Here is a 26,931-nt window from a genome sequence, read left to right as displayed (position 1 = left end):
GCTTTCTGGAGGGAATTTTTATAAATTTTTGCAATGCTTTTTGAGTAATACTAATGTAAACTTTTATACTTTCCCTGGTTCTTATTGTCTAATCCATCTCTTGCAGCTCTGATAATACTGAACACCACATAAAAATCTTAGAGGTTTTAATCACCAGTGAATGGAATGAGAGACAGCCTGTACCAGGTAAAAATTGTTTGTACTTTAAAAAGTTATATACGCTTGTTTTCTTAAATATTAAAAAATTCAACATAAGGACACTAAATGCTCTATTTTTTTTAAATTAAATTAACTTAATGCACAACCGCATAATTACAGAACTGTGTAGAAGTGGTTTATATGTGTGCAGCAATTGTTTTATAGGAAATTTTGCAGTAAAATCATTTAAGAATCCATAGTTTTTATACCCTTAGGACTTCTGCTGCTTTTTCATTAAGCATTGAATAGGAATTTGTGAACTTTTAATACCTGCAAACCAATAGAATGCATATAAGTGTGTAGGAAGGGGGAAATTCTGAAGATCTTACTTATCTCTCACTCTGTAGCCCCAGTCAAATTTTCTTGAAAATACTATATCCCACACAGATCATCTGAATAAATTAGGATTTGACTCTTTGTTTACTTATACATAATTTTTAATACAGACTCTCGAGAGTTTTATTTGTCAATATCAGTAAACAGCGCAGAAAATACTAACACCCTATTCAGGAAAATTAGATGACACTTTTTCTGACTCTATGAGTGTGCATTTAGTTTAGTCAACAAACCCACCTCTAATTTATGCAAAACCCCCAGTTTTTAAATCAAATATTTGGTATGAGCAAAGCAGGGTTGCCAACTGTGTGCAAAGGAAATTGTTAATGCAGGGGACTTTAGGTGGTAGCTTAAAGTAATCCTTTTTACAGCTTATTAGAAAGAATATCCTAACAAAGGCTAGGGCCTGGTGAACAGAGCATCAGGCATGTTGTAGCTCTCCCACCTCTCTATTAAAAGTACAAGGTAAAGTTCATGTCAGTAGGATTTGCAGGGCTGTTTAAGATTTGAAGAGCTAGAACACAGTAGCAGAAAAACAGTAGCAGAAGAACGCATTATTTCTCTTATTTTGAGTAGGAACACAGTATAATTCCCTTCATAAACTAATGAAAATCAATTTTAAATGGCTATGGTTTTTGCTCCTACTACTTGGAAGGATGTTCTAACCTCTCAGGCTATAGTAATTAGGAACCTTTTCCCAGTAATTAGTGTACATTTATTCTCAGCTAGTTTATACCTATTTGTTTTTGTTCAGTTTTCTCAAAATAGTCAAAGCAAGCATTTCTAGCACCACTGTATATTTTTTCTTCCTAACATTTCATAAAAAACGAGAGTCCAAACTTTTAATGCCTACTTGTCTTCTTTAACTAACAGTCAGCAAATAACTGCTTATTGTTAAAGAATGATTTTATCCTTGCCATAAGTTATAAGCCTTAAAAAAGCAAAATACATTACTGAATCATCTAATATTCTAAAGACTGTGATAATAGCACTTTCTGAAATGATATGTTTAAAAACACTTTTGGAAATGTAAGTTTACATAGCTTGAGGCAGTGGTAGAGTGAGGGGATACAGAGGTAGGGTTAAGAAGTGAGAATTTCTGAAGCTGCGCTTAAGAGATCAGTTAGCTGCATTTAGTCATGAGTTGCTTTATACTAGTAAAATATATAAGTGAAAGGTGTTGATGTCAGAACTGCCAATGAGGACAAGGAGTCTAGTCATCCTGAGAGTATCTTAATATCTGTTTCACTGGAGCCCTTGAAATGCAGCTATATCCATCAAACTTATGAACGAATTAATAATTTGTAATGCATTTGGTTGTTCTGAGAGTCTTTCTGGGATTTTTCATGTGATCCATTACAAAAAAAGAACTCCTTCCATGTGTATTTCAAGGTCCACTCTGGACAAGAGAATGTATTTTAGTAGAGCATTTGCACATTTATTAGTATGCTGAAAAAATTAGATGCAGATTTTCAAACTTTATAGCCTATAGTTAACTAGCATCTGCTCTAAGGCCTATAAAGCACTTGAATAGTTTTCAGAAGTTGAGTATTTACAGAATCTTAAATAATTTTTTACAGGATTGGGAATCAAATCTATTTTTCAGCTCCAAAATTAGTCATGTGATTGTCTAAAGTGCTGAGTTTTTATAGTTCTTATAGAAGACTGCGAGACTTGTTTTTCAAAATTATCAGCTCCAAGATTGTCATTTACAGGGGCATGACCTTCCATCAAAAATGTTTTGAGACATTATAATAAAGGAACAATCCTAGAAAAGATAACTTATTTCTCATTAAGTTCATAACTTAACGGGTTTTAAACAGAAAGAATCTTATTTGTTGAAAATAATTTAATGACAACTAAGTGATAACAGGTAAGCTAGTGCTGCCAGGTTTCTTTCCTTCTGATTGTTTTCTCATCGCATCACCCAATAATTATCCTTCTTGCTTCCAAACAGTAGAAAGTATGCAAATAGGACCAACATCCTAAGTTGGACATTTTATGGCTACAGTGATGCTATACACTCCATAGCGCAAAACCAGGAGTTATTGTTAGGCCCTTACTCGATTTTTTTGTTGCACAACTCTGGACTGATTTTTTCCTTGTCACAGTGTTCAATGGGAAACTATGCTTTTTTATGCGTGAATCAGAATACAGTCTAGTCCTGCACAAGAAGTTAAATTACTAAAGTTAAAGTCTGTAGTATGTGAAGACAAAATAATGTTGCAAGACAACTAGGATTATGAAAATGGTTGATGTTTTGAATAATCAGTAATAAGATCCATTTTCTGATTCCTGTCATTCTTTGTAGCTAATCAGTCAAAGACCCAATGGATGATTAGGCTTAGTGGACAAACTAGATGATTTAGCATCCCATTTTAACACTCCAACTTGATAAACAGCCACAGAAACATTAAAGAGTAATGCTGATTTTATAGTCAGAAACAAAGTACACATCTTCAAATATGCCATTTGAAGCAGTAGTATTAGAAGAAAAAAATCCTAATTATAACAGACTATACTTAACAGAATCTCACAGAACAGATTAAAGGTATGATGGTGTGTGTGCTTTTAGAAGTATACATTGAAAATGGGCTATGAGTTCTTTTTAGGCATACAGGGCTGGAAACTTTTTCAGTTCATTTTTGACGATTGTGAAGCAGCAGCAGGCCTCAGAGCCGTGCATGGGACCGTTTGGGGCATGGCCCACCAGCCAGCCAGTGCCCAGGGCCCCTGCCAGGCGGCTGTCGTGCGAGGCCAGTGCTAGCTCACGGCCAGCTGGCAGGTCACACAGGGAGAAGTGGGGAGATGGGTGGTTCGGGGCCGTTTTGGGGGAGAACACAGGGAAATCAGGGTCTTCTTGGGGGAGTGTTGAGGAGTGCAGAGTGGCCCATGGGTATGCGAGGCAAAGGTGTGTGTTATTGCAGGGAAGTAGAGAAGGAGGGGGGAAATGGTGGGTCTGGTGTGGGACTGCAGTGGCAATGCGGAGCCCCTGGGATGGTGGGAAGGAAGGGCTGTGGGGGACAGGAGGAGGTCTTGCAGCCACTGCGGCCACTTCCTATCTCATGGTGACAAAGTGAAGCCTCGATGGCTTGCGCACTAACTCAGGCTGAGCTGCTTCTTCTAGGCTGTCCATCACAGCTTATTCCTCCTTTCCAGGCCTGTAAACAACATTGTAAATAATGGCTCCAGCTGTAAAATACCACAGGTTTTAAGTGCGAAGAGGTAGGACTACTACTCACAGGATCCTAGGTAGAATAAGTGAAGTCATGAGCCTGCCTTATGCTTAACTGGTCACTTGGTGGTGGTTTGGGTGAGAGTCGTAGCAGCACAGCCAAAATGCAGACGCTTTGCTTTTAGCTGAACATAATATAGCAAGCTTGATAGAATAATAACCAAAGCAGGGGAAATGAAAGGCCAGTCCTGTTCCTCCTGAAATCTGCCCCAAAGCCCGCCTTGACTGCACTGGTCCGGATCAGCCGCAGTCCTGGCTTGCAGTGTCTCAGGGGCACAACAGAATATGTAAGAATGCTGTCCCTTATCAGGACTTTTTTTGCATAATTTCATAAGTCTGGCTGGATCGTCAGCCAGCGCTAAGAGGATTTTGTCATGTGCAGAGAACAGTCTGTCAAGGAAGAATTGATTTTGTACAGTGTATTGCGCATCTGCTCCTTACCCGGCAGAGGGCCCCCCTTCTAAGCTAATAAAAATCATGTGCTTTATACCTGATTTAACAGGGAACAAAATACGTTGTTAATAATCTCCAGCCCTAGCAATACTGAATTCTTGGTTTAGATTTTGGCAGTAGTGTATACTTTATGTTTCTCAATACCTAATTAAAAGTATTTGGGGAAACTGAAGTAACATGTATGGCATTGCTAGAAGTTTTTACAGATTAATATTATAAATGTGTGTGAGTGTATGTGTACGTATGTACATATACCTATACATATACATGCACACACACGTGCAAACCTCTCTATACCGATCAGTTCCTTGTCCTGCTTCATGCATCATTTTTAGAAAAAAAAATCCTTTATAGATCAGAAGGACGCTTTGAGTATGACGCAAAAAAGTAGTAGACCCCTGAGTTTCTGCAAATACAAATCTATAGATTTGATGAGCACCACTCAAGGTGGTGAATTCTTAAATTTAAATAAAAGTTAAGATGGGGCAATTGTGTGAAAATGCAGGTGTGTGCACATCAGTACCTTTTTTTGACCAGACATGTGATCCAACTCATTTTTGCACAGGGCACTGAGATCAGAAAGAAAAAAAAAAACCTCAGACTTAGGAACACCCTCAGTAGTTTCAAAAGCTTATCTTTTATCTCTGCGTAGGTATCAGTGCTTTTTAAAATAATAAACAATTAAGTGAACCAGAGTTTGTTTGTCATCATTAGCTGATTTCCTTACAGAATACACTTGTATACTGTGGTCCTATAAACCGAAAAGTGTTATCACCCCTTTTTGCAATTTCCAACGGTAAATAGGAGGCATATCAGTTACTGTCAAAAGTTGGACTTTTCTCCTGTGTACTGTCATTAGTTCAGAAACACAGCTTATGATCTCCGTTTGAAGTAGGTTGTACATTTATGACTATGGTGCTTTAAATGATATGTAGAACTGACAATTGTTTTAGTAGGCAAAGGCTCCTAAAACTAGAAAAGTAAAGAATTGTTATAGGTGAAACTATTCAATCAGCTATAAACCACTGAAAATATACTGCAGATACTTGGGATTTCGTTGTAAGGCACAAGCGGGTTTTGGTAGGTTTGGTATTTTGTACCACAGGATGATTTTGGTAAGTGGAGTGTTTGGGGAGGGAGGTGAAAACTTTGCGATACCCTTCCAGTAACATAAGGGAGTTGCAGCTGACCACCAGGAAGACAGCAGCTACTGGAGGTTCTCACTGCTTCCAACAAGAAGTCAGAAGAAAATATTGATCCGCTTCCTGCCTTTCTCTGAAAGGAACCGTTTGGTCTGCTTCTCCTTTCACTTTTGATTTTTTCCATGTAAGAGTGTAGCTGGTAAGAAAGTTAGCAGGTGTAGGCAGAGGGGAACAGGCTCTTCAGCTGGTGCTTCATTTCTTCAGCAAGTGATACTCCACCAAACACTACAGCAAGGGAATTACGTATGACCTAAAGTGCTCCGTCTCTGTACAGTCCCTTTTCCCACCTGCCTGACCAAGAAATGAAAAGAACAACCCTGAGGTCCTGGAAAACACCATGGATATGGACAGGTGTTTTTTCTAGTGTTTTTGGTTTATCTGAAATGGATGAAATGCCTCACCATTTCGTTTTAAGGGTCTTCAAGCAACACGTGTGTTTGTGACCTCGCATAAGTGCGTAGGAGGTGCTGCTGTGCTTGCAAGCAAGCTGCTTTGCACAGGGCTGTTCTGAGAGGTACAGCTCTTTTCAAGGAAGATTTTGATTCTACTTTTTTTCTGAACTAAGTTAGCCACTTCCTGTATTCGGCTGTTCATAGTGCTTTTCTCGACTTTAATATTGCACTCAGCAGCCAGTTACAGAGTCTATTTTAAGACCTCTTACAATGGTCTTCTCATTTACTGGGCTAAAATGAGAAAGTTCGTCCTGCATTGGCCACTTGTTCGCTGATTGACAACTTTTCCTTTGAATCTGGCTCCCCCTCCCCCACCTGAAATCCCTGGCTCAGCAAATATTTGAACCTGCCCAAGTTAATCATGAAACTGAGATCATTATCTGAGAGAGACGTGCAAGCTACTGAGGGTGGTTTCTTTCTTTTTTTTTTTTTTTTTTTTACAGTACTAAAGTCAGGTTCACTTTTTAATGATGAACCAGAGTAAGCGGATACCTTCTGCACAGTACAGAGCTTTGCGCAGTTGAGAACAGAGAGAAGGCTTGGATTTTCTGACTGCATGTTACAGCTTTTTTAGTGATTTTTATGAAGCATTGATTGGAAAGCATAGACTTTTTTTTCAGAATTATTTTTTGCTTAGTTGCTTCAGAGAAACTTCCTAATAAAAAGAGTTTTTTTCTTTTAGAAAGATTTCTGTAAGAGGAAACCACTTAATTTTTCAGGTTATTGGATTGTATTTTCAGGCTGTATTACAAGGGCGAGCAGTTGTGATGCATAATTTACAAAGTAAGTGATTTTGAATTTCTATGTGCTTTCTTCATCACCTTGTGGAAGTACTTTACTGTAACTGATTACCAGGTAGAGATTTCATGGTCTTAAGATATGCGAATGAAAGTCAAGTGCCTCAGTACCTCTCCAAGTTATGCAGAGGCAATGGAAAATCACCTGTCTGTCTCCTGCCTTTTCCTGCCTCAAAGTTGGGTTAGTTTGAGCTGAGCAGTAACCTGATTATACAAGTGTGCGCAGTCCAGAATTTGGCCACCACTGAAACCCTGGAGACTTATTTTTTCTGAAAGCCTTTATTCAATGGAATAAAAAAATCTTACTGATCCCTTGTTAAATTTAAATTCAGCAATATAGTCTTTGTCGGAAATCTTTTATAACCTAATTTAAGTAATTACTTTGGCAACTCAAGTGTTTGGGTAGCAGGTGGGCTAAACCTTCAAGTTCAGTGTTTGGACTTGTGTCTGGGATGGTCGTAAGTATCTTATTACACTTTGGAAATGGAAGGAATCTTTGGAACATGTCTACCTAAACAGGGAAGAGAAAATGAATTTAAACTTAACATATAAGCAAACTAGCATGTATTTTTTTGTTACTGTTGGTACTCCAGCCATGTTCTTACATGTTGATGCTTGTCTAAAGTGGGTGAGCTAGTGAGGGGCACAGAGGGAGGGTAGATATGTGTAAAATATTTGGGAAGGGTATAAATTGTGTTAATTTTTAATGAGTATTTGTGAGATAGAGCACATTTCAGCTGCACCAGGATTTCTTATGATGTAGGCGCTGATAGTTGCTACAGTTACTTTTTGTTGTGGTTATTTTTGGTATCTGGTTTTCTGCCCCCATAGATTATAGTGAATATAAAGCATTCAGATTGCTCTACATAGCATTCTGCTCTGGAATTGGTAGTATGTTCTGCACAGGTTTCTTCCAAGAGGTCTGAGAGTCACAGTCAATGATGGGGGGGAGTTAAGAAGGAATATTTCTAAATAGTAGGAGGATACCGATGAGATAAAGTCAAGTTAGGAAGAAGACACTGACAAGGACTCTTGCTTTTAAAAACAACGTGATAAATATCTCAATGAGAATAGGGTAGAGAAACAGTGTGAAAAGGCAGACTAAACCTTATTGTATCCTAACAGACTGGCTTTTTATGTTCAGCAAAATTATTATTCAAGATCTTTCTCAGTTCTGACTTTCTTCCGTGGTTTAGGAAAGTCTCGGTGACATCCTGAATGCAAGATTACAATATTTAATTTTTAGATTTCAAAATTAGTTACTCCAGATGATTACTATTGTATTGCATTACAAAATGATACAGATAAAAAAGATGTCTCTGTAATAAGTACATTTTATATAGTAATAGCAAATGTGTCAGACCTTTGTGTCCATAAAATTACAGAAATTTGTAAAATTTAAAAATATAATTAGCGTTTTACTATGTGGATATATGTATATGCATATACGTGTATGTATGTATATAATAGATATATACACACACATGGAGCCATGCTCTAATTCCCTTTCCCATCTTTGTATGTGTGCAGTAGGTGCACATGCTTATTAAAGCCTTCTGAATGGTAAACTTCATGCATCTGAGGAGGATAGTGAAACTGAGAAGTGACCTACCTATCTATAAACGGAGCTCCACTGCGTGTGCGTGTGCATGTGCTGTGTGCGCGCGTGTGTGGAAGTACGTGCTGCAGCATATCAGCCTTTTGTCATCCTGCCAGGATTGGACTGTACCATGCAGCAGAGAGTCAGGAAGATGAAATGGAGACGTGCGTGAGGGGAGCCCGCTCAGCTTTCTGCTTGTAATACCAGCTTTATCTTGCAGTTCTGCTAAATGTAGATTCTTTCTGAAACCGAAATTGTTTTAAGATTAATGTAGAACAAAATGATGAAACAGGAGTGGTCTGGTGACATTATTTTGACATGATTGGCTGAGGATTATGATGTAATAGGTTACAGTGCAGCCCCTTATAGGTTTTAAAATGAATTCCAAGACACCATTACAAAGAGAGCCTGACTCTTTTCTTATATCTGAGCTTACTCAGTGAAACTCATACAAATGTACAATACTGTTTGGAATATGGAAGAACTGGATATAGACTATCCTAAGACAGATATAAATTGTGGCACAGACTTGATGTTTTACATAGAAATGGATCCACCAGGTAAAGCTGCAGTCTTATTACAGAAGACTAATTCATTTTGGTCTTTACGATAGCTGCTGAAAAATCCTTAGTGGATATTTAAGATTTATTTACTTTGTCATTGATACAAATAGTTTTCCTTTTTCCTTTTTTTTTTTCATAGATTAGAATTAAATTGTATTTTAGTGCATGGTTATAGTAATTAGAATCATAACCTGTAGAAATACCTGTCTGCTTACTTAATTGAATTTTTCCTGAATTGACCTGTTTCTGCTTTGATTTTATTCTGTCATATGTAGCTCTAGCTCTGCTATTATATTCTAAAAATGTTGCATTTCTTTTATTATTGTGATTTTTGCTATCTCTGCACCACATTGTGGCTAAAAAGAGATACTGTAATAACACTTGTATTTCCTGAAACAGTGATTACAAATCATTGTTTTGGATTGTTTTAGGAAAAACAGATTTTAAAATGTAACCGTATTAATTGAATTCCTGATATCACATCATTTTATCATGTGGTATTAAAACAATTAAGCTGTCTTGTCATTCATTGCAATTATAAAAACATTCTCTTTTGTAGCCGGTCATGTTATACATAGAGGCAGGTTCGTAAGGAATGTTATACTTACTAGAGAACTAAAAGAGCTGGGTTGATTTTTAATCCTGATTGCAATGTAGTCCCCCTTGCTAGTAAGTCAGGAGTGCTGCAGTATCTTCTCTGGCACCCACTGGTATACGTATGCAGCTTTGACATTGAGAAAAGGGGATGTGGTTTTTAATCAGTCCTGGCATTTGGAACACAATTTATTCTGTAGAATGCTAAGATTAACACAAGGGATATATGGGTCACAGATGGGTTTCTTAAAGTGGTTTTCAGCAAATCGTTGCACAAAATGCTGAGTATCAGAGAAACCAAATTCTTCTTAAAACATACAGTACTGCTGTGGGTTTGCATTTTTTATTACCTAGCTGCTAGGTGAGAAAATAGCAACATTCCTCTAAGATCATTGCGTAGGAGGAAAAAAAGAAATTTTACATGTTTTGCTATTTATATACACCTGAAGACAGTGGAAGGAGGTAAAAACAAACTTCAGATTTTTTTTTTTCCAAATGCTTTCTTGACTCGGGGGGTGGTATGGTGTTGTTTTGCTTAAAATATGTTATTGCAAGAATAACATTTTTTGAAATAGTACATCTTTCTTGTTGAATTTTATTGTTTTCAGTAAAATATCTTGATTCTTCTATCACCTTTTAAAGACTGTTAGTAATGGAAAGCTATATTTTATAACCATTCATTTTTTCTCATTCATGTACGAAGGTATAATTTCAAGGTATATATGGTCAGGTTTTCAATGAGTTATAATCAACTTTTTCTCCTTTCATCTGCAGCACTGCCTCCCAAGCCACCAAAACCTAATACTGTAACTAACAACGGTATGAATAACAACATGTCATTACAAGATGCTGAATGGTACTGGGGAGATATCTCAAGGTAAATCAGCTAAAGATGTATATTTCCTATATTTCCTTTATACTCTTGCTATGTTATTTTATATATGTGTATTCTGTTTAAGTATAGAAAAATTATAGTTCTAAGAGCCAGTTTTATGATATTTTCCAACACAAACGTATCACAGTTGATTTTGTTCCAAACATGACTAAAAAGTTACTGGCAGTCAGTTAGAATGTAATATGTAAAATGATTTGGTGCTTGTTGTATTATTTTAAGACAGCTACGTGAAATGCTAGCATGAGAGGACAACACCAAGAAATAAGTATTTTCTTCTTTTCTTTCATCGAGAACCTCAGCTTCAGGCACAATAGTTAATAAATGAGACTAACAAATGCCATATATTAGCAACATTTTAAACTGTACTATATATAGGTACATTAGACCAGCACTGGCTTCTCCAATTGCTCAGGCTTGTATGAACAAGCAGAAAGACCTTTGCATTAATATTATTTTGTTCCAGCAGTAAGAGGATATTGAAGATACCATTTTTATATTCCATTTGTTCCCTAGCAATATTAAATAAGCTATTAAATAACTGTGTTTGTTTGTATGGAGATTGAGAAGGCTCTTAAAAAAACCCAATTATTTTAAAACAAAAAAAATGAGAGCATAGTGAGAGAAGAAATGAGTGAGAAGTAGCTGAAATGATTGGTTACTTTTGCTTTCATTTTAGAGAAGAAGTAAATGAGAAGCTTCGAGACACTGCTGATGGTACCTTTCTGGTACGAGATGCTTCAACCAAAATGCATGGGGACTACACCCTTACACTAAGGTAAGATAGTTATGCCAGGTCTATAATACTTGGCAGTATACATGCAATACTGAATTTAAAATACCACATTCTTTAGGCAATAGTATTTGAATTATGCCTGACTTTTCAACAAACTTTATTTGCAGGAAAGGAGGAAATAACAAATTAATCAAAATATTTCACCGAGATGGGAAATACGGCTTTTCTGACCCATTAACTTTCAACTCTGTGGTCGAGCTAATTAACCACTACCGGAATGAATCCCTAGCCCAGTATAATCCTAAACTGGACGTAAAATTACTGTATCCAGTATCTAAGTACCAGCAGGTAATTTGGTTTATTTTCTTTGTGCTCCACTTAAATACAGAGAAATTATTACAGCCTGAGGAGTCACTGATTATAAAGAACCTCACGTCTGTTAATATTTGAAAAAATAAAGTGGATATAAAGCTAGATTTTTTTTAAAAAAAACAACCCCACAAATTGCAAATAAATAATTAAAGCTTTAAATATTGTAGATACATCATTAAGAGATACTTATTATGTTAATAAATATCCCACTCATTAACAACGAAATATATAATTTTCAGTACAAAGCTGCACATTTGCAATGCAAAATTGTTTTTTGTCATTAATTTTATTTCTAATTTGCATATTATATGCATAGAGTATATGATATCTCCATATTGATAAGAGAGATACCACATTTTCCAGGTAAAATATTTGGGCATTTTTAAACAGTTTTATCCTGAAAATCTGTGCAGTGCAGTGTTTCTTTACTGAATATATTTCCTTTTTCTCATCCTCCCAGGATCAAGTAGTAAAAGAGGATAGTATTGAAGCAGTGGGAAAGAAATTACATGAATATAATACCCAGTTCCAAGAAAAAAGCCGAGAATATGACAGACTCTATGAAGACTATACAAGAACATCTCAGGTGAGCTACGTTTGAAACCAGACAGAGAGTGGAGGTCTTCTTCTGTGGTTTTAGAAGAATATTACTATAAATTTATACTGCCATCTTTGATAGCTGCCTTCTTCTCCTCCCTTCCTCCACCACTACCATCGCCTAAAAGAGGAAACGTGCTTGATGTGCTTGCTCAGTATAATGGAATTGCTTACTCATGTTTGAACCATCACCACCTGCAACCTAACCCCGTGGTTAAGTCTGACACCTGCATCTAAAGCAAGCTCAGAACTCCCTTGATTTAGCAACACTTCTGCACGCTGATCTCATCAGGTCAAGCTCAGGTTTTCAAGACATATCTGCAAGGGAACATTGTATTTTATTATCAGTTTTTGAAGGGGCTGGTTTCATCTACACAGAGCAGTGAGATGACGTGTAGATACAGTGCAGGGTTGAAAAGCTGCCTCTATGCTTCTTTCTGCTTAACCAATAATTAACCGGGTCTTGAAGTGCCAATGGAATTAGTGCTGTTCTACAGCCTCAGGATCAAGACGGCTTCCTACAATATACAGGAAATATGCCTGAAAATAACTGAAGCAAGGTGGAGGTATGCAGGCAACCTGAAAGTTGACTTAAAGACTTAGGTATCATCTAGCTATGTAGGGGCAGGAGGATGGGCTAGATGAATTCTTGAGATCTGTCCAGCGCTACATCTTATAATTCTATTTTAGAAATGCAGCTATACTTCTAAGGACATTAGTTGGTGCAGAGGGCAAAGTGCAGTGCCATAAGCCTCCAATCCTCACAAATAAAACTTATTTATACAAAACAAATATTGAAGCTAGGCCTTTGTCTAGCAGTTTGCCTTTCTTGGAAAGCTTCATCATGTTAGCAGTTTGCACAGGCCTGTTTTCTCTGTTTTGTAAGGCTCTGCAGACAGAAAGCATTCTTGGTAAAGGAATTGAAGCCATTCTGTTACAACATACTGAAGTCTTTCTGTGATACAGGCCAATAAATCATCCCTTCTGTTTGATAAGAAGTGTAATAACAATTATTTTATTTTCAGGAAATTCAAATGAAAAGAACAGCTATTGAAGCATTTAATGAAACAATAAAAATATTCGAAGAGCAGTGCCAGACACAAGAAAGATACAGTAAGGAATACATTGAAAAATTTAAACGTGAAGGAAATGAGAAGGAAATACAAAGGTCAGTATTTGTATTTGCACTTCAAATTGTATGTTTTTGAGGAAAGGAACAATGCCAAGTACAGATCTACCTAAAACTAAAGCACTTTGGCAAGTTTCCAGTTGTTCAGTTGTAAGCTAAGCAAGCCTTAGCTAGGGTAGATGTGAGTTTGCAAAATGTGCACCTACATCTGTTCTCTTAAACATCTACGTGAGAAAATGGCAGATAAAGTTGTGAATAAGACCTCATGATAATATAACCTACCAAATTATTCCATTCAGAATTATGCACAACTATGAAAAATTGAAGTCTCGAATAAGTGAAATTGTGGACAGCCGACGCAGATTAGAAGAGGATTTAAAGAAGCAAGCAGCTGAATATAGAGAGATAGACAAGCGTATGAACAGCATTAAGCCAGACCTCATACAGCTGAGGAAGACAAGAGACCAGTATTTGATGTAAGTACCATTATGAATTAATAAAACTATCTTTTAAAGTTTGTTTTTATTGGCATCCAGCTTCTCTGAATAACAATTATTTTTGTTTGTAATTTTTGTCCAGGTGGCTGACTCAAAAAGGTGTTCGGCAGAAGAAGCTAAATGAATGGCTGGGCAATGAAAATACAGAAGAGTGAGTATTAAAAGATTTAAATATTCCTGGTATTTCAATTCATCTTACACAATAATGAGACAAAGCATATTTAATTCCAGGACCACAAAGAGGAAATCTCAAGGCTAGGCATCCAGTAACAGTGTACACTGTTAACACATGGCAGCCTACATAATGCAAGTATTAGAAAGGACTCTATCTCACCCCATAGTGTTATCATTCAGAGAGCTGCATAATCAGGTCACTACAGCAAAGCCCTGGAACCTAACCAGTGTCTTTATTCTTACCAGTAAAGTGAAGATCATAAGGTGTTAGTATCTTGGAGGGGTGTTACGTGGATGGATAAATGTTCAGAAGGTCTCAGGCACAGGCAGGCTCTTTCCAAAGTTCAAGTGTTGGTATCATGGAGCCATCCAGTATAGTGGTATCAGAGTACTATATCACAGTGATAGCAGAGATGATAAAATTTGTATGTTGAAGAGTGGTTCTTCTCTGGTTTGTGGTGTAGTTAATTTTTCTGAGAAGTAGGAGCAGGATAGTATTCTGTCATTTGAGCAATTCAGCTTCATTTATGTTTTTGACTTGGACTTGGCCACTGCATAGGTATCACTTAATTCCTGAGCAAAAAGCAAAAGGCACCCAGTTGATCAGAATGTAGACCAAATGTAACCAAATGCAAACCATAAAATAATATCAAAAGTGACTTGAATTCACAGTTTAAAATACTAAAGAGAGAAGAAATGAACAAATATAAAAAAACAGAATGGTCTGAGTAAAAATCCATATCAACATTATCACCTATGTAGCTTCCTGTGCATACTTTTTACACTGTCTGGCTGAGTGACATATAGCAAAAACACCAGATTGACAATGACTGTTCTGTGGATTTGCATTCTGGCCTTGTCCACATTAGTAGTACATTTTAATTTGGTTTGGTTTACTGAGTCTCCTACTGTTATCCTGGAAATTGTGCCTTTCTGCTGTGGCTGCATTGGTAGAAGCAAGGTTATAAAAATGGCACAGACATTTTGAAGTCATGTTATTCACCCAGTCCTAGCACAGATCAAAGATAATATAATGGAGAATATGTAGCCACCTGTTTCCACTTGGTACTTCCATCAGTTAACCACTAGACAGAAAGAATAATTTAGCATTGCATCAAACTAGTAAGTGAATCTGTTTAAAGAAAATCTTTCTTTTCTTTTAAGTCTGTGACTGTCCTTGCCAGTGAATCTGATATATACTCAGGTTTCTGCTGACAAATTAAACTTTTGGAATTTGACTGTTTTCTAACATTATAAAGCAGAAAAAATCAGTATAGGGAGCAGCAGTAGAAAATAGCAATCCCTTTCTTTAGGTGCTGGTTGAAGACAGAGCCACTGCTGAACACATTTGAATATCTTGCAGGACAAAGGGGTGTGATGGGATAAGGGAGCTAGATGGAGTGTCATATGAAACAAAAGAACCCCCTCCTCTTTCTGAAAAATTGAATTCTGTGCGAGATTGCTGATTTCTGTAGACTTTTGAGAATCTTCAGAAATACAGAACTATGGATGAGTGGGAAGTCACGTTTTCTTAGAGGAACAAAAACTGATTAAATACCAGTTACAGAGAGAATACATGTATTTGCCAAACACACGCTGATTACAAACTGAATGGGAGAGGAAGGGCGCACCAGTATAGGCTACTGGACAAGTAGAGAGTCCTGGAGCTGCAGGATGTCAGTGCTGTCCACACAATCAATCTGGATACATCTTCTTTCATGGTGATCTTTAGCTTGGAGGGGTCTATTCAACTTTGAATTATCTTTATAGTTGGAGGCTGTTTTGGAAGAGAAAACTCTATATCATATACTCTTCTCATAATCTGGTTATAAGGAGAGAGACCACTCTATTATTTCACCCTTCCCATGTAGCCATCTCCCCTATGAGTAATTAATCTGTCTACCTGTAGCTGCTCATAGCTTTCCCAAGCAGCAGCTGTAGTCAATATACTGCATTATTTTTCACTGCTGACCAAGTATTCTGATTTGAAAATGAAGCTGACTTGGAAGGAATTGATTTCACTGGGCTTGCTACTTACCAAAACAGTGAGCAACAGTAGAAGTACCAAAGTGCTTATAGCAGATTCTGAAAGATAAAACAGCATCCTTTTATTTCTTTTTTCAGATTTACACAAGTATTTTTAAAAGAATCAAGGACCAGAGCTTACATTTTATTTTTACTCAGCAGTTGAAATGTTGCAGTATTACACGATTTACATCCCTGGTTTTACCAGGGAGGCATCCTACTAGCCATTGACTTACTTTTGTTCAAGTAGTGTGAAGGAGGAAGTAGTTTGCTCTTGGTTTTTGCTCTGTAACATGTTTCATACATGTATTTTGTCATATTTCAACAGCCAATACTCTATGGTAGAAGATGATGAGGACTTGCCCCATCATGATGAGAGAACATGGAATGTGGGAAATATCAATAGAAGCCAAGCTGAAAATCTGCTGCGGGGAAAGCGAGATGGAACATTCCTTGTCCGAGAGAGCAGCAAACAAGGCTGCTATGCTTGCTCTGTTGTGTATGTACCCTAATTTGTGAATGATGCAATCATCGTTTGAGGCCTACCTTGAGTGATGTGTACTTGAAATGCATGTATCCCATTGTATCTCTGGGCTTAGAAGCAGACTACCAAGCCCTGAGGCCAACCATTCTTGTTGCTGCGCCTCCTCCCTTTCCTGTATAGCTCAAACCTGTGGCACTCCCACAGATAAGCCTCATGGAGAAGAAGGGAAATTAGAGCATGGAATGTCTCCTTTATGTGCAGCTGTAGCATCCTGCCTGCCTACTGCCTTCCAAAGCTAACACAACATCTGGGAATTTTGGTTAAACCTAGACTTTTACTATTATGCCCATATAGAAGACAGGAATTCTACTTAGTGACTAGCACTGGAGGATTTTTTGCCAATACCTTATTTTCTAGCTAAACTTTACTGTACTGTCAAACTAAAAACTGCTTTTTGTTTTCCTTTTTAGGGTGGATGGAGAAGTAAAGCACTGTGTGATAAACAAAACACCTACTGGGTATGGATTTGCAGAGCCATATAACTTGTACAACTCGCTCAAAGAACTGGTGCTACATTATCAACACACATCACTTGTGCAGCACAATGACTCTCTCAATGTCACACTAGCCTACCCAGTATATGCACAGCAGAGGCGATGAAGATCTTAACACTCTGGGCTGTTTGGTTTTTTTTCTAAAGAAAAGATTTGACAACATCGAGGCCTCTGGAGAGAGAAGGCTCCTTTCAGCCTTACTCAAGAATTTGAGCTGCAGTATCAAAGCTATCTGTCTTCAGATGGGACTAGAGCTTTTCTTCACAACTGCAGTGGGAGAGATCACAGTATTAAGCTGTGAACGTATGTTTCTAATCTGAAGTGCTTTTTTTTTAATTAAGAAAAGAAAAACACCAGAGAGAGAAATCCTAACCTGATCTCCCTGCAGGGACATAGAGGCCTTTAACCATGGTGCTTGTTTACGACCACTTCTGAAGCTTTACCAGCTAGAACGTTGGATTCTGCAGACCCCAGGTGTAAGAGGTCTTTGTGATCCGGTTATCGGAATTTCTTGGTCATGACCTGGTTTGGAAATGGTGTTGCTGCACTCAGTGGATCCAGACACACAGCATTGTGGATTTTTTGGATTCCGGTGAAAGATATGTAGCAGAATGGCACTTTCATTTATAAGGGACACTTTAAAAGGACTTCAGTTACAGTATGTTGTTCAGAGGAATTGTAATAGCAAAGTGCCAGGAAGTGTTTTGTTTAGACATTTAAAAATCCTGTTTTAAGAATATATTTAAGACTGAAGAAAACAGGACTTTCAATGGCATACAGTATATAATAATGTAAATAGTATTGGATGACTAACTATCATTGATGGAAACTATCAATACCAAACTGCTTCTCTTTTCCCTTTTCTGTTTGCTGAAAGCTGAATCCTTAGACCATGCTATGCAATACTGAATTTTCTGTAGGCTTTAGTCTTGTCTCACGCGTATCTACAGGTTAAGCTTGTTTTTCTTTCTTCTTTCCTTGCCTTCTTTTTCTTTCTTTCTTTCTTTTGCCTGAGAATATTTTTCCTGATGATAATTTTTTGTTATTGATTTTGTTGGTTGTTTGTTTTTTTAAAAAGAAATGTACAGGAAGCCAGCAAGAGTTGGCTTCAGAATTAAAACTATGAAATATTTTACAGTTTTCTTTGTATAGAATATTGAGCTACTAGCTCAAAGTTTAAAAAGTTCATAATTTTTTTTGACTAAATATTTTGTTGGGCAGTGCCTGATAAGCTTCAAAGCTGCTTTATTCAATAAAAGTATATGAACATTACAAATTATCATTGAGTCCAACAATATTGTTTCAGAGATATCTTTAGAATATGGTACCGTGCTATGTTTGCTTCATGAAGCATTTTGAACTTCTGTCTTGATTGTCTTTGTATTTGGAAGAAGAAAAGTTGTATATCCTTTTCTGATAGTGACTGCAGAAAAAAACAAAGGAAAATTTGGCTATGAGGAGAGATAGTTTGAATTTCAGAATGAATCCACTCTTCATAGTAAATAAATGACATCTTGACCTACTGTGGCAGAATTTTTGTTAGCATGTCAAGTTATTTTCATTTCATATGAAGGAAGTTTCTCTAAAGTGTTGCCTAGGATTGTTTTTTGTATTAGTGTCGTGAAAAAAGCTCTCACCTTTGCTCAGAACAATTGGATACAACATAGAGCTAATTAAGATTGGAAAACCTTTGTTTGAAAAATATCATCAGGCTGTCATAATTAACATTTTGGATTTATTTTCATAAGCTTATGGACTGAGGCAATATCAAAGTGAACACTTTTACAATTCAGCACCAAAGACTTACAGAATTGTGGCTCCGTTAAAGGAAACAAATATATGAATCCCACTAACACAAACTTATTAGGAATTCTGGGGCTGTTCACTGTGGGTGGCTTGAAATGATTATTAATTTCCCTAACCACACTGGGTAAATTTGCACATTGAAAGCTGATAAAGTAATGGTGTTCAGAGAAATCTTGGAAAAGTTTTGACTAAGTGAAGATAAGAGTATATTCTTCCCTTGAGATGCAAGGGGAAAACCCATTACTATTAAAGGCAGTTGCATACGCAATCAAAAGAGTAAGACCCATGGAGTTCTCTCATAATAGCTCTGTTCTAGAAATATATGTGTTAAGACAAAGTATGCAGTACTTATTAAGCTATTGGAAATAATAGGAAATTTGCCAGTCACCAGTAGTTTTTTTATTATCTCTTAATTTTTACATTATCCCTTCATTTCTGATGCTGTAAGGCTTTTGTTTTTATTTGGATTTTGTGCTTTTTTTGGTGGGTTGTTCTTGCTTTCCTGTAGATGTATTTTCTTACTGAAACTTATATCAGGAAACAAGGTTCAATCAACATTAATATATCAAGGTAGTCATCACTTAAAAAATTATTCTGAATGTTTTTTTCTGGATAGAATTTTAGTCTTCATCTCTTCCCTTCCTCATTCTTCCCCAGTCAGGTCTCTCAGATGGGACCATGTGAATTTGATTTTCTAGTAACTGTCCTTTACTATTAAAAGCATCAACAGTTATGCTAGCATAACAGTCATACTATTGGGCTTTAAGTTACAAATTAGTTCAATATACAACAATTTAACACTTGTAGCAGTCCAAAATACTCTTCCTACATATATTAATTTTTGAAATTTTGAGTGTAAAATTCTACTTTTTTTCTCTATAAGAAAATTGTATGTAACCAGAATTGATGTTTCACTTAATATTTCTCAAGAAATTTTATAGTAGTTTTGGATCTAATTTGGATCTAATTTTCCTCATAGTAAGAAAATCTCTGCTATGTCAGTGGGCCATATTCTTAGCATGCCCAGCCCCTTATGGGATGCCATTTGTTCCTCTGTCGTGCCATACTACGTCACTCCATCTGTGGTTGTAGCAGAGAAAAACTGGTGCTTATGCAGATTTGGCACTTGCTTTTCTTCCATAAGCAACAGTGAGTCAAGCACTGTCTTGTGAGAATTAGTGCTTAGGGCTTCTTAAGGAGAAGTCCTGCCTACGCAGGGTCCGTGCAATGCACAAGGATCACTTAGACCCTCAGAGTGGGCATGCGAGGGAGTTCTGTAGTGTCCAGGCATTGGGTGGCCTCTGCATTTCCCTTCCTCCACAACACATGGCACTGCATCCTGCCAAAGGCCCTGTCCACTGCAGAGTTTTTTTCCTTAATATACCGTATTGCTCACTCCAGTTTTGATTTGATCTAAAACAAACTATTTATCTGGGAAAAAAAATATGTGAATATAACTGAAGAAACATGGTGCTTTTCTGTATTTCTATTGATACATAGTGTTTCCATCTAATATGATTCAGGGGTGGGATTTGGTTCAGTTTGTTTTTTTGGTTTGGGGATTTTTTTGTTTTATTTTAAATCCCTGAGTTACGCTGTACTGCAGCAGCGCTTTCACAAAGCTTTTGAAAGGTATGACGCATAGCACAGAGAACCTAGCACTCCCAAGCAATATGAGGAAAAATCATGCGAGTTTTTGATTTCTTTAATTTGAAATTTGGATTTGAGGGTTTGGGGGTGTGCATGGTTGTGTGCATATGCACACACACATGCGGTGTGTATGTATGAATTGATCCTAATATAGGCCCATTTGCACCAAACATAATCTTTTTGCTGACTTCAGTAAGTGACATCATTAACTTTGTTTACACACATACACACTAGATCTTAGTGGCTGCAGCATGTTTCCAAATACAGTTAAAAGGCTAAGTTTCTGTGGGTTTTTTTCTTTTTAAAGCTTTTCTGTATGGTTCACTTATCTAAGAAATCTTGTCAAACAATTTGTAAAACCAAATCTTCAAATTTTCTATTTGGTGTCAACTGTTCTGTAGTAAAGAAATGGCTTTGTCTTGTAATTGGCAATGAAATAATAATGCTTGGGAAAACCTTCAGATGCTTCTAATGGGGAAAACTTCTGCTGATTTTCACACAGTGCTTTTGCTATGCATGGTATTAAGTTGGGAAAGTGAATCCTGATATTATTTTTTTCAGGGTCACTTTAGAAATGGGCAGCTCAAAGCACAATGCCTCCCATGGGACAAGGTTCCAAAATGCAACGTTTTATGTAGAATAATCATGTATTTACTGCAGTAGAAGACTAAACTGGGCTGTGTGAGTTGGTAACGCTATATTGCACTTGTCCTGATGAGACTGCATTAGCTGCCCAAGATGCTGCTATTTTATTTTTATTCTTGTTTTAAAAATAAAGCTCTGTTCTGTTAAATGTGTTTAAAACATTAAGATTACTTTGTTTCAAAATGGTCTTTGAGGAGGTGGAGGGTAAGGTGGGTTGTAAATTGCCTTTACAAGGCAACAATGAAAACTTGCCTCCTTGAAATTTTGTTCAAGCTATAGAAATGATGGAGCTGTGTCTTGGTTTTAAGTTGCTTTAAAAATTGTACTAAGTCTTCAAGCAGAATAAAGGTTGTTTTGAAACTGCATTTCAGTTGTTGAGGCTTCAGTAAGAACTGAAACATTTATTCAACAGACTCCTTTGCTGACTCTTCCTATATATATATGCCCTACTTTAAAAATGAGACCCAAATGCCCATATTAGAGGGAACTAGAAAGCAAACAATTTCAGCTGAGTCACAGCCCTCCTATTTACTGAACTGAATGGGGTAGCTGAGTAGCTCCAAAACAGGCTCATGCCAAATAGTGTCAAAATAACAGTTCTCCTGATCTCATACCCCTGCAAAAGCGGTATCATAATAATGATCTATAAATCTGCCCTTTTACACTGCAGATAAAATTCTGGCTCTCCTGAAATCAATGCGAGTTTTGTCACTGATTTCCATGAAGCCAGCCTGTCACTCCTTGTATCCAAACATAATTTACCAGCTGCATGAATATATCTGATTGGGAAAACCAACATGAGAATGAAGAAGAGGGAGGAAGTGAGGGGGGACAGGGCAAGACTGAGTCTGAGCGCTGTTTTCTCCCACTCATTATTAGAATGCAATATCTTAATTTCTTCATTCCCATCTGTATTTTGCCTCAGGAGGGGTTATCCAGGGATGTCAGGCAGACAGTCTAGAAACAGAAAGAGATCCCTGTTCCAGCTCTAGCCAAAGTTTCCATTCCAAAATCTGCCCATATTTTGCTCACTGCAGTGACATAATACCCATGACTGGTATCTGGGCACCACAGAATAGTAGTAGTAAATTAATAATCACAGCACTGTCACTAGGCTTTAGAGGTTCTTATAAGAAATACATATTAAAAGCTACAATTAGAGGTTTGTTCCATTTAATATAAAGTGCTGTTAGATCTCAGATGAACATATTTCTTACAATTTTTCTCATTAGTAAACTGATTGTTTTAAATAGGCACTATTCTTTTAAATAGTTGAGCTCTTTTCTGCTCCCAGAAGATAGGTTTAGCAACACAGTGTCCTCTGCAGCCACAGAGCTCAACATCTAAAAATAAGGTTAGTTAGGTCATGAATCATACATCTTCCATCATCAGCTATTGGGAGAAATTATGACTGGTTGATCACAATCTGCAGAAATCTACAGACCAGCAAATTTCTGGCCTGTATCATACATTGTATAGAAATCATATTTGGCAGACAGTGGAAAAAATAGTTTGCAAAAATGTCATTCTATTTTTGTTGTCTGCAGACAAACACACTCCCACTTCTCTGCTTTCTTGCTAAGATTTGATGGTCATTTTTCACTGGTAATATGAAAAGCCACATTCAATTAAATTTATCTTTGTGCAGTCACAAGTGGATGTGATTTTTTTAAAGGCTTAGGAATGCTTTTTGTATTGTTTTCATCCCAAGTTGTTTGACTCGTGCTAAGTCATGTGTGCAAATAATTTCTCCACGCAGGTCCCTTTGTCTGAGCTGTGAAGCCAAAAGGGAAAGAGTCAGCGTCAGGCTGCTCGCTCTCAGCGTCTTCAGGCTTCGCTGAGAGACCAGGCGAAGGCTTTTCGCTGCTGAGGGCCGGACAGGCCGCGCGCTGAACCTGTGTGGCCGGGCAGCAGGGCGCTCTTCACGGGCAGAGGTCCCTGGGGAGCAAACAGGGCGGTGGTAGATGGGTGGTGCCCGCCACAGGGAGCAGGCGGCAGGCGGAGGCCGAGCCGTGGTGCGCCAGCAGTTGTGCACAGACCAACACCACGCGCTGCCTGCCTCCCAACACCCTTCACAGCTGCTCAGTGCAGTCTGTGAATGGCGGCCGTGTGATGACCGGCAAGTGGCAGCCAGCACGACATGGCGGACAGTCATGCGGGGCCTGGTGACAGCCCTCCCGTAGGCCCTGTGCGTCGCCTTGCTGCCAGCCAGCGCGACATGGCGGCAGGCAGGGGGAGGAGGAGGAGGAGAGCCTGGTGACAGCCCTCCCATAGGCCCTGTGCGTCCCCTCGCTGCCAGCCAGTGTGACATGGCAGCAGGCAGGGGGAGGAGGAGGAGGAGGGCCTGGTGGCAGCCCTCCCATAGGCCCTGTGCATCCCCTCACTGCCCCAACAGCCTCACGGGAGGATCCCCCTTATCTGCCGGGTTGTGAGCGTACTCCCAGGGCCCGCGGCAGTGATATGACACCTGAGCAGGCACCTCGAGATGGCTGCCTTCAGGGGACGCTTGTCATGTATTTCGAGGTCCCACCGCGTGCTGTACAAGCTGGGAGGGAGCCATCTTTGGGGTAGCGAGGTGGCTGCCTTCCTCTTCCTCCAATACCAGCGCTGTAGCAGGGACCTGCCACGGCTGCGGCCTGGGAGATTGGACTGAACAAAACAAGAGCAGCACAGGACCAGGCCCAGAGTGGATCTTCTGCCTCTCCATGGTGCTTGCGCCATGCGTCTGCCACAGGACCACCATCCAAAAATGGGCCCTATTTAGAATTTGGAAACTGAGGGTCTGGTAAACAAGGTGAAATCCTGTTTGCTTCCCTGGCTAGAAATAAGGGAATGAATAACCAGTTCTGCTTTTCCTGCAGGATGGACACTCAGGAAAGCAGGATTAGACGCAATTTCAGTCAGACTTTGGTTGCACAAAAGACACTAGGCCTTTCACAATGACTCTGACACAATGGAAAGCATTAATTGTGGGAGCTCCGCTGAGGACATAGTTCTGGTAAATCCTTTTTTCTAATCTCTTTGAGGACCTGTGTCCTCAAATGTGAAGACTGCCAAAAATAGAAACTCTGTGGGGACTTTCTGGATTCTGGGTAAACAGGTATCAATCAATCAACCACTATTCAAACTTTGGCTAATCTATGTGGAGACCAGAACTTTAACCTCCGAACAACAATCAGATAACCAGAAAAGTCCTGACAATTCTTTGAAAAATCAGAGTTTTTACCCTCTGCTGTGCCTAGACCATATTTCCTGCCAGAACTGTATTACAAGAACACTTCCTGCCTCCTTTCACCATTCTTTCTAGCATGAAGAAGTTACCTTTGCATAATAAAGGAGGAGGAGTTTAGGCAACTAATTTAAACGTGCAAATATTTCCAAATGAAAGATTTAACAGGTAGCACACAAAAGCATTTGAACTTGTCATCCTCAGGACTTTAAACAAATAATATTGACAAAACCAGACATGAATACAGTTTATTCAGATGATGGTTTCACTATCATGTCTCATATTGCTGAATCCTAAGAAAACTGTAGCTTCAGAAGAAAAACAACGAATCCATACCTAAGAACATTTCTTCCTCTACAAATGTTTTCTTTCTATATATGTTTTACTTTCTTTTCTCCACAAACCTTGTGCTTTGTGTAAAACAAATGTTCTGTGAAGGTTGCTGGATTATTTCCTCCTCTTTTTTTTTCTTCATATTACAAGTCACCTGAAGTACTTCTGCAGAACTGTCTACATGGAATTAGGTGAAACAGCCACACAGAGTCAACATTTTTTGTGAAAAAATGCCTAAAGGGAAATGAATGGTTGCTTTATGTGAGAGGGTGGTACATCACATTTGCCTTTCCAGTACCCAAGCAGCACTTCATGGTGATACTGGCTTTCTTTCTGTCCCCCAACCTGTCACTGCACCCAGGGGAATAAGACTTAAGCTCTTCCTATCTAAAAGCTTGCTATAGCAACTCTTAGCAGCTTATATGTTGTGAGGCTGATTGGGAGTAAAGACCCGAGAGAGCCTGAAATGAAAATATTGCAGGAATGCAAATCCAACAGCTGTCAGAGCTGGAGCCAGCCACAACACACCAGGGGGGCAGAGGTGAAGGGGACAGTCTTGCATCTCTCACTGCAGTGTCTGGGCAGGACACACACTGGAACATGCTGAAGCCAGAGATACAGGCGTCTTTCTCCTTTCCTGTGAAATCCATGCTGGATTAATATTCTGTTGGGTGACGGCTGCCACTTAAAAACAGCAACAATTTGTTTGCACATAACCTGCAACTCTCTCTCAACTCAAGCCTCCCTTTGGCTCTCCCCTGTTTCAGGAAGACTGAAATTGGACATTCTGAGGTGTGATTCATCTCACCTAACTTTAAGCACCTAAAAGAAAGGCTTATCATCTAAGACAGCTGGCAAAGCTCTCTTCACAGAGAGAGACAGGCAATTCCTCAGGGTGATTCACCCCACCTACCTTAGGCACTATTCTTAGGAAGGAGTGACTCATGCTCTGGAATCACTCCATTGACTGTAGAGGAAGCCTAGACAAGGGGCTTACACCAGACAAGTAACTTTAAGGTGGCTAAGTCAGATGAACTCAATCTCTTCCTTGCTGATAGTTCAGTTTTAATCCTTCTGATACTAGCTGTGATATCCTCTGCTCTTAGCCATAATAAGAAGGGACAATTAATTTGTGACAGGAAGTTCAGCTGGTTTCTAGAATTTGGATCTTTCATAATAACTCTGAAGATGGCAAAAAGGTTGGAAAACTTGCTGGGCCTTATTCTTCTCGGAGCTGTAATGCTGTGACTACGTGCAGAGGAAGCAGAACGGTACTGACAGCTTCTCTGCCTTCTGTTCTCTTCCATTGGCTTTGCAAGGGCCTAACCAACTGCCTGTCTATGTGGAAACTAGAGAGCTCTCTTCTGGGGAATAATCTGGCCTCTTGCCATCCATGTGATCAGCTGAAGAGACATGGATAAAGAAGATGTTGCTGGTCTCTCCAAGTGAGATCAGTTTGTTAATCACCACATCTGTATTTCCTTTCTTATCGAGGGGATACTTATGGAACTTGATTTTCTTTCCTTTCAGTCCATCCATAGCCAAGAACACAGGCTGGGATAGTAATGACAACAAAACCAAGAAAGGAATGACCTCAGTCATATTACCTCCCAGCCAGACTGAGCACTATCTCAAAATGGGAGCACTGTGTGAGATTCCCCATGCATCTACTACTTGGACAATTCAAGAAGGTGGCAGGTACAACAATATTTCCTGGGTGCAACACTGTATGCGTAGTACGGTTAAAATGAGCATTTTAGTGGAGAATGCTCTGCCATGAAAGGTCTGCAGACTGCCCTGGGAGTTTCCCTGTGCAGTGAAGCGGAAGGTGTGGCCTTGCAGAGCCTCAGGGACTTCAGCAGGTACAGTGACTTGTAGGGTCAGGGTCTAAGGCAGTAACAAAATTCTGGGGAGAAGCTTCAGAAGACTTCGGATGAAAGAGAAGAAGCTGTTACGCAAGTATCTGTTGCTCTACTGATAGCAGGCAATGTAAACAAGAAAACCGTGGACTGTCTAACAACCAACGAGCACCAGGAGTCCTTGAGATATGTGAACAAGATCTTCAAGATGGGTTCACAGTATTTCACTATTTTTTTGCTAGACAGTGTAAGCATTTGGACAACAGAACAATCCTCCTAGTCTTCAGGATCAGCTGAGATTCTCGTGTTTGGACTTTGAAAATGTGGTTGACTAGCATAAAATACATAGAAATGGGATGCATCCTTCTGGGTGGATTCTAAAAGCTGTTTTATGAGTTGGATCACAAGAAGCCTGCCATATCTCCAAAAGCTTGTCCTCTGGACAGCAGGTGAATAAATGTACACAACCACCCACTTGCGTGGCTGAGTATTTTGAGGAGGAAGGGAGGATAAACTGAG

General features: G+C 38.7%; 1 protein-coding gene across 2 annotated transcripts in view; it reads left to right on the top strand.

The window, feature by feature from the left end:
• LOC135324641 (phosphatidylinositol 3-kinase regulatory subunit alpha) overlaps positions 1 to 21,356 on the top strand; it is a 61,876-nt gene extending 40,520 nt beyond the window's left edge. For both annotated transcript variants that reach the window (XM_064501296.1, XM_064501297.1), the window contains 10 exons: positions 107 to 186; positions 10,205 to 10,307; positions 11,002 to 11,100; positions 11,226 to 11,406; positions 11,891 to 12,016; positions 13,053 to 13,195; positions 13,456 to 13,632; positions 13,736 to 13,804; positions 16,181 to 16,351; positions 16,807 to 21,356. In XM_064501296.1, the coding sequence (XP_064357366.1) occupies positions 107 to 186; positions 10,205 to 10,307; positions 11,002 to 11,100; positions 11,226 to 11,406; positions 11,891 to 12,016; positions 13,053 to 13,195; positions 13,456 to 13,632; positions 13,736 to 13,804; positions 16,181 to 16,351; positions 16,807 to 16,996 (1,339 nt within the window). In that variant the 3' untranslated portion in view covers positions 16,997 to 21,356. The remainder of the gene's footprint in view (positions 1 to 106; positions 187 to 10,204; positions 10,308 to 11,001; positions 11,101 to 11,225; positions 11,407 to 11,890; positions 12,017 to 13,052; positions 13,196 to 13,455; positions 13,633 to 13,735; positions 13,805 to 16,180; positions 16,352 to 16,806) is intronic.
• The last annotated feature ends 5,575 nt before the right edge of the window (positions 21,357 to 26,931 follow it).

Source organism: Dromaius novaehollandiae, chromosome Z (genome assembly GCF_036370855.1).
Source record: "Dromaius novaehollandiae isolate bDroNov1 chromosome Z, bDroNov1.hap1, whole genome shotgun sequence".
NCBI classification, from domain to species: Eukaryota; Metazoa; Chordata; class Aves; order Casuariiformes; family Dromaiidae; genus Dromaius; species Dromaius novaehollandiae.
Note: the sequence above shows the minus strand (reverse complement) of the source record. Positions and strands in the feature narration are given on the sequence as shown.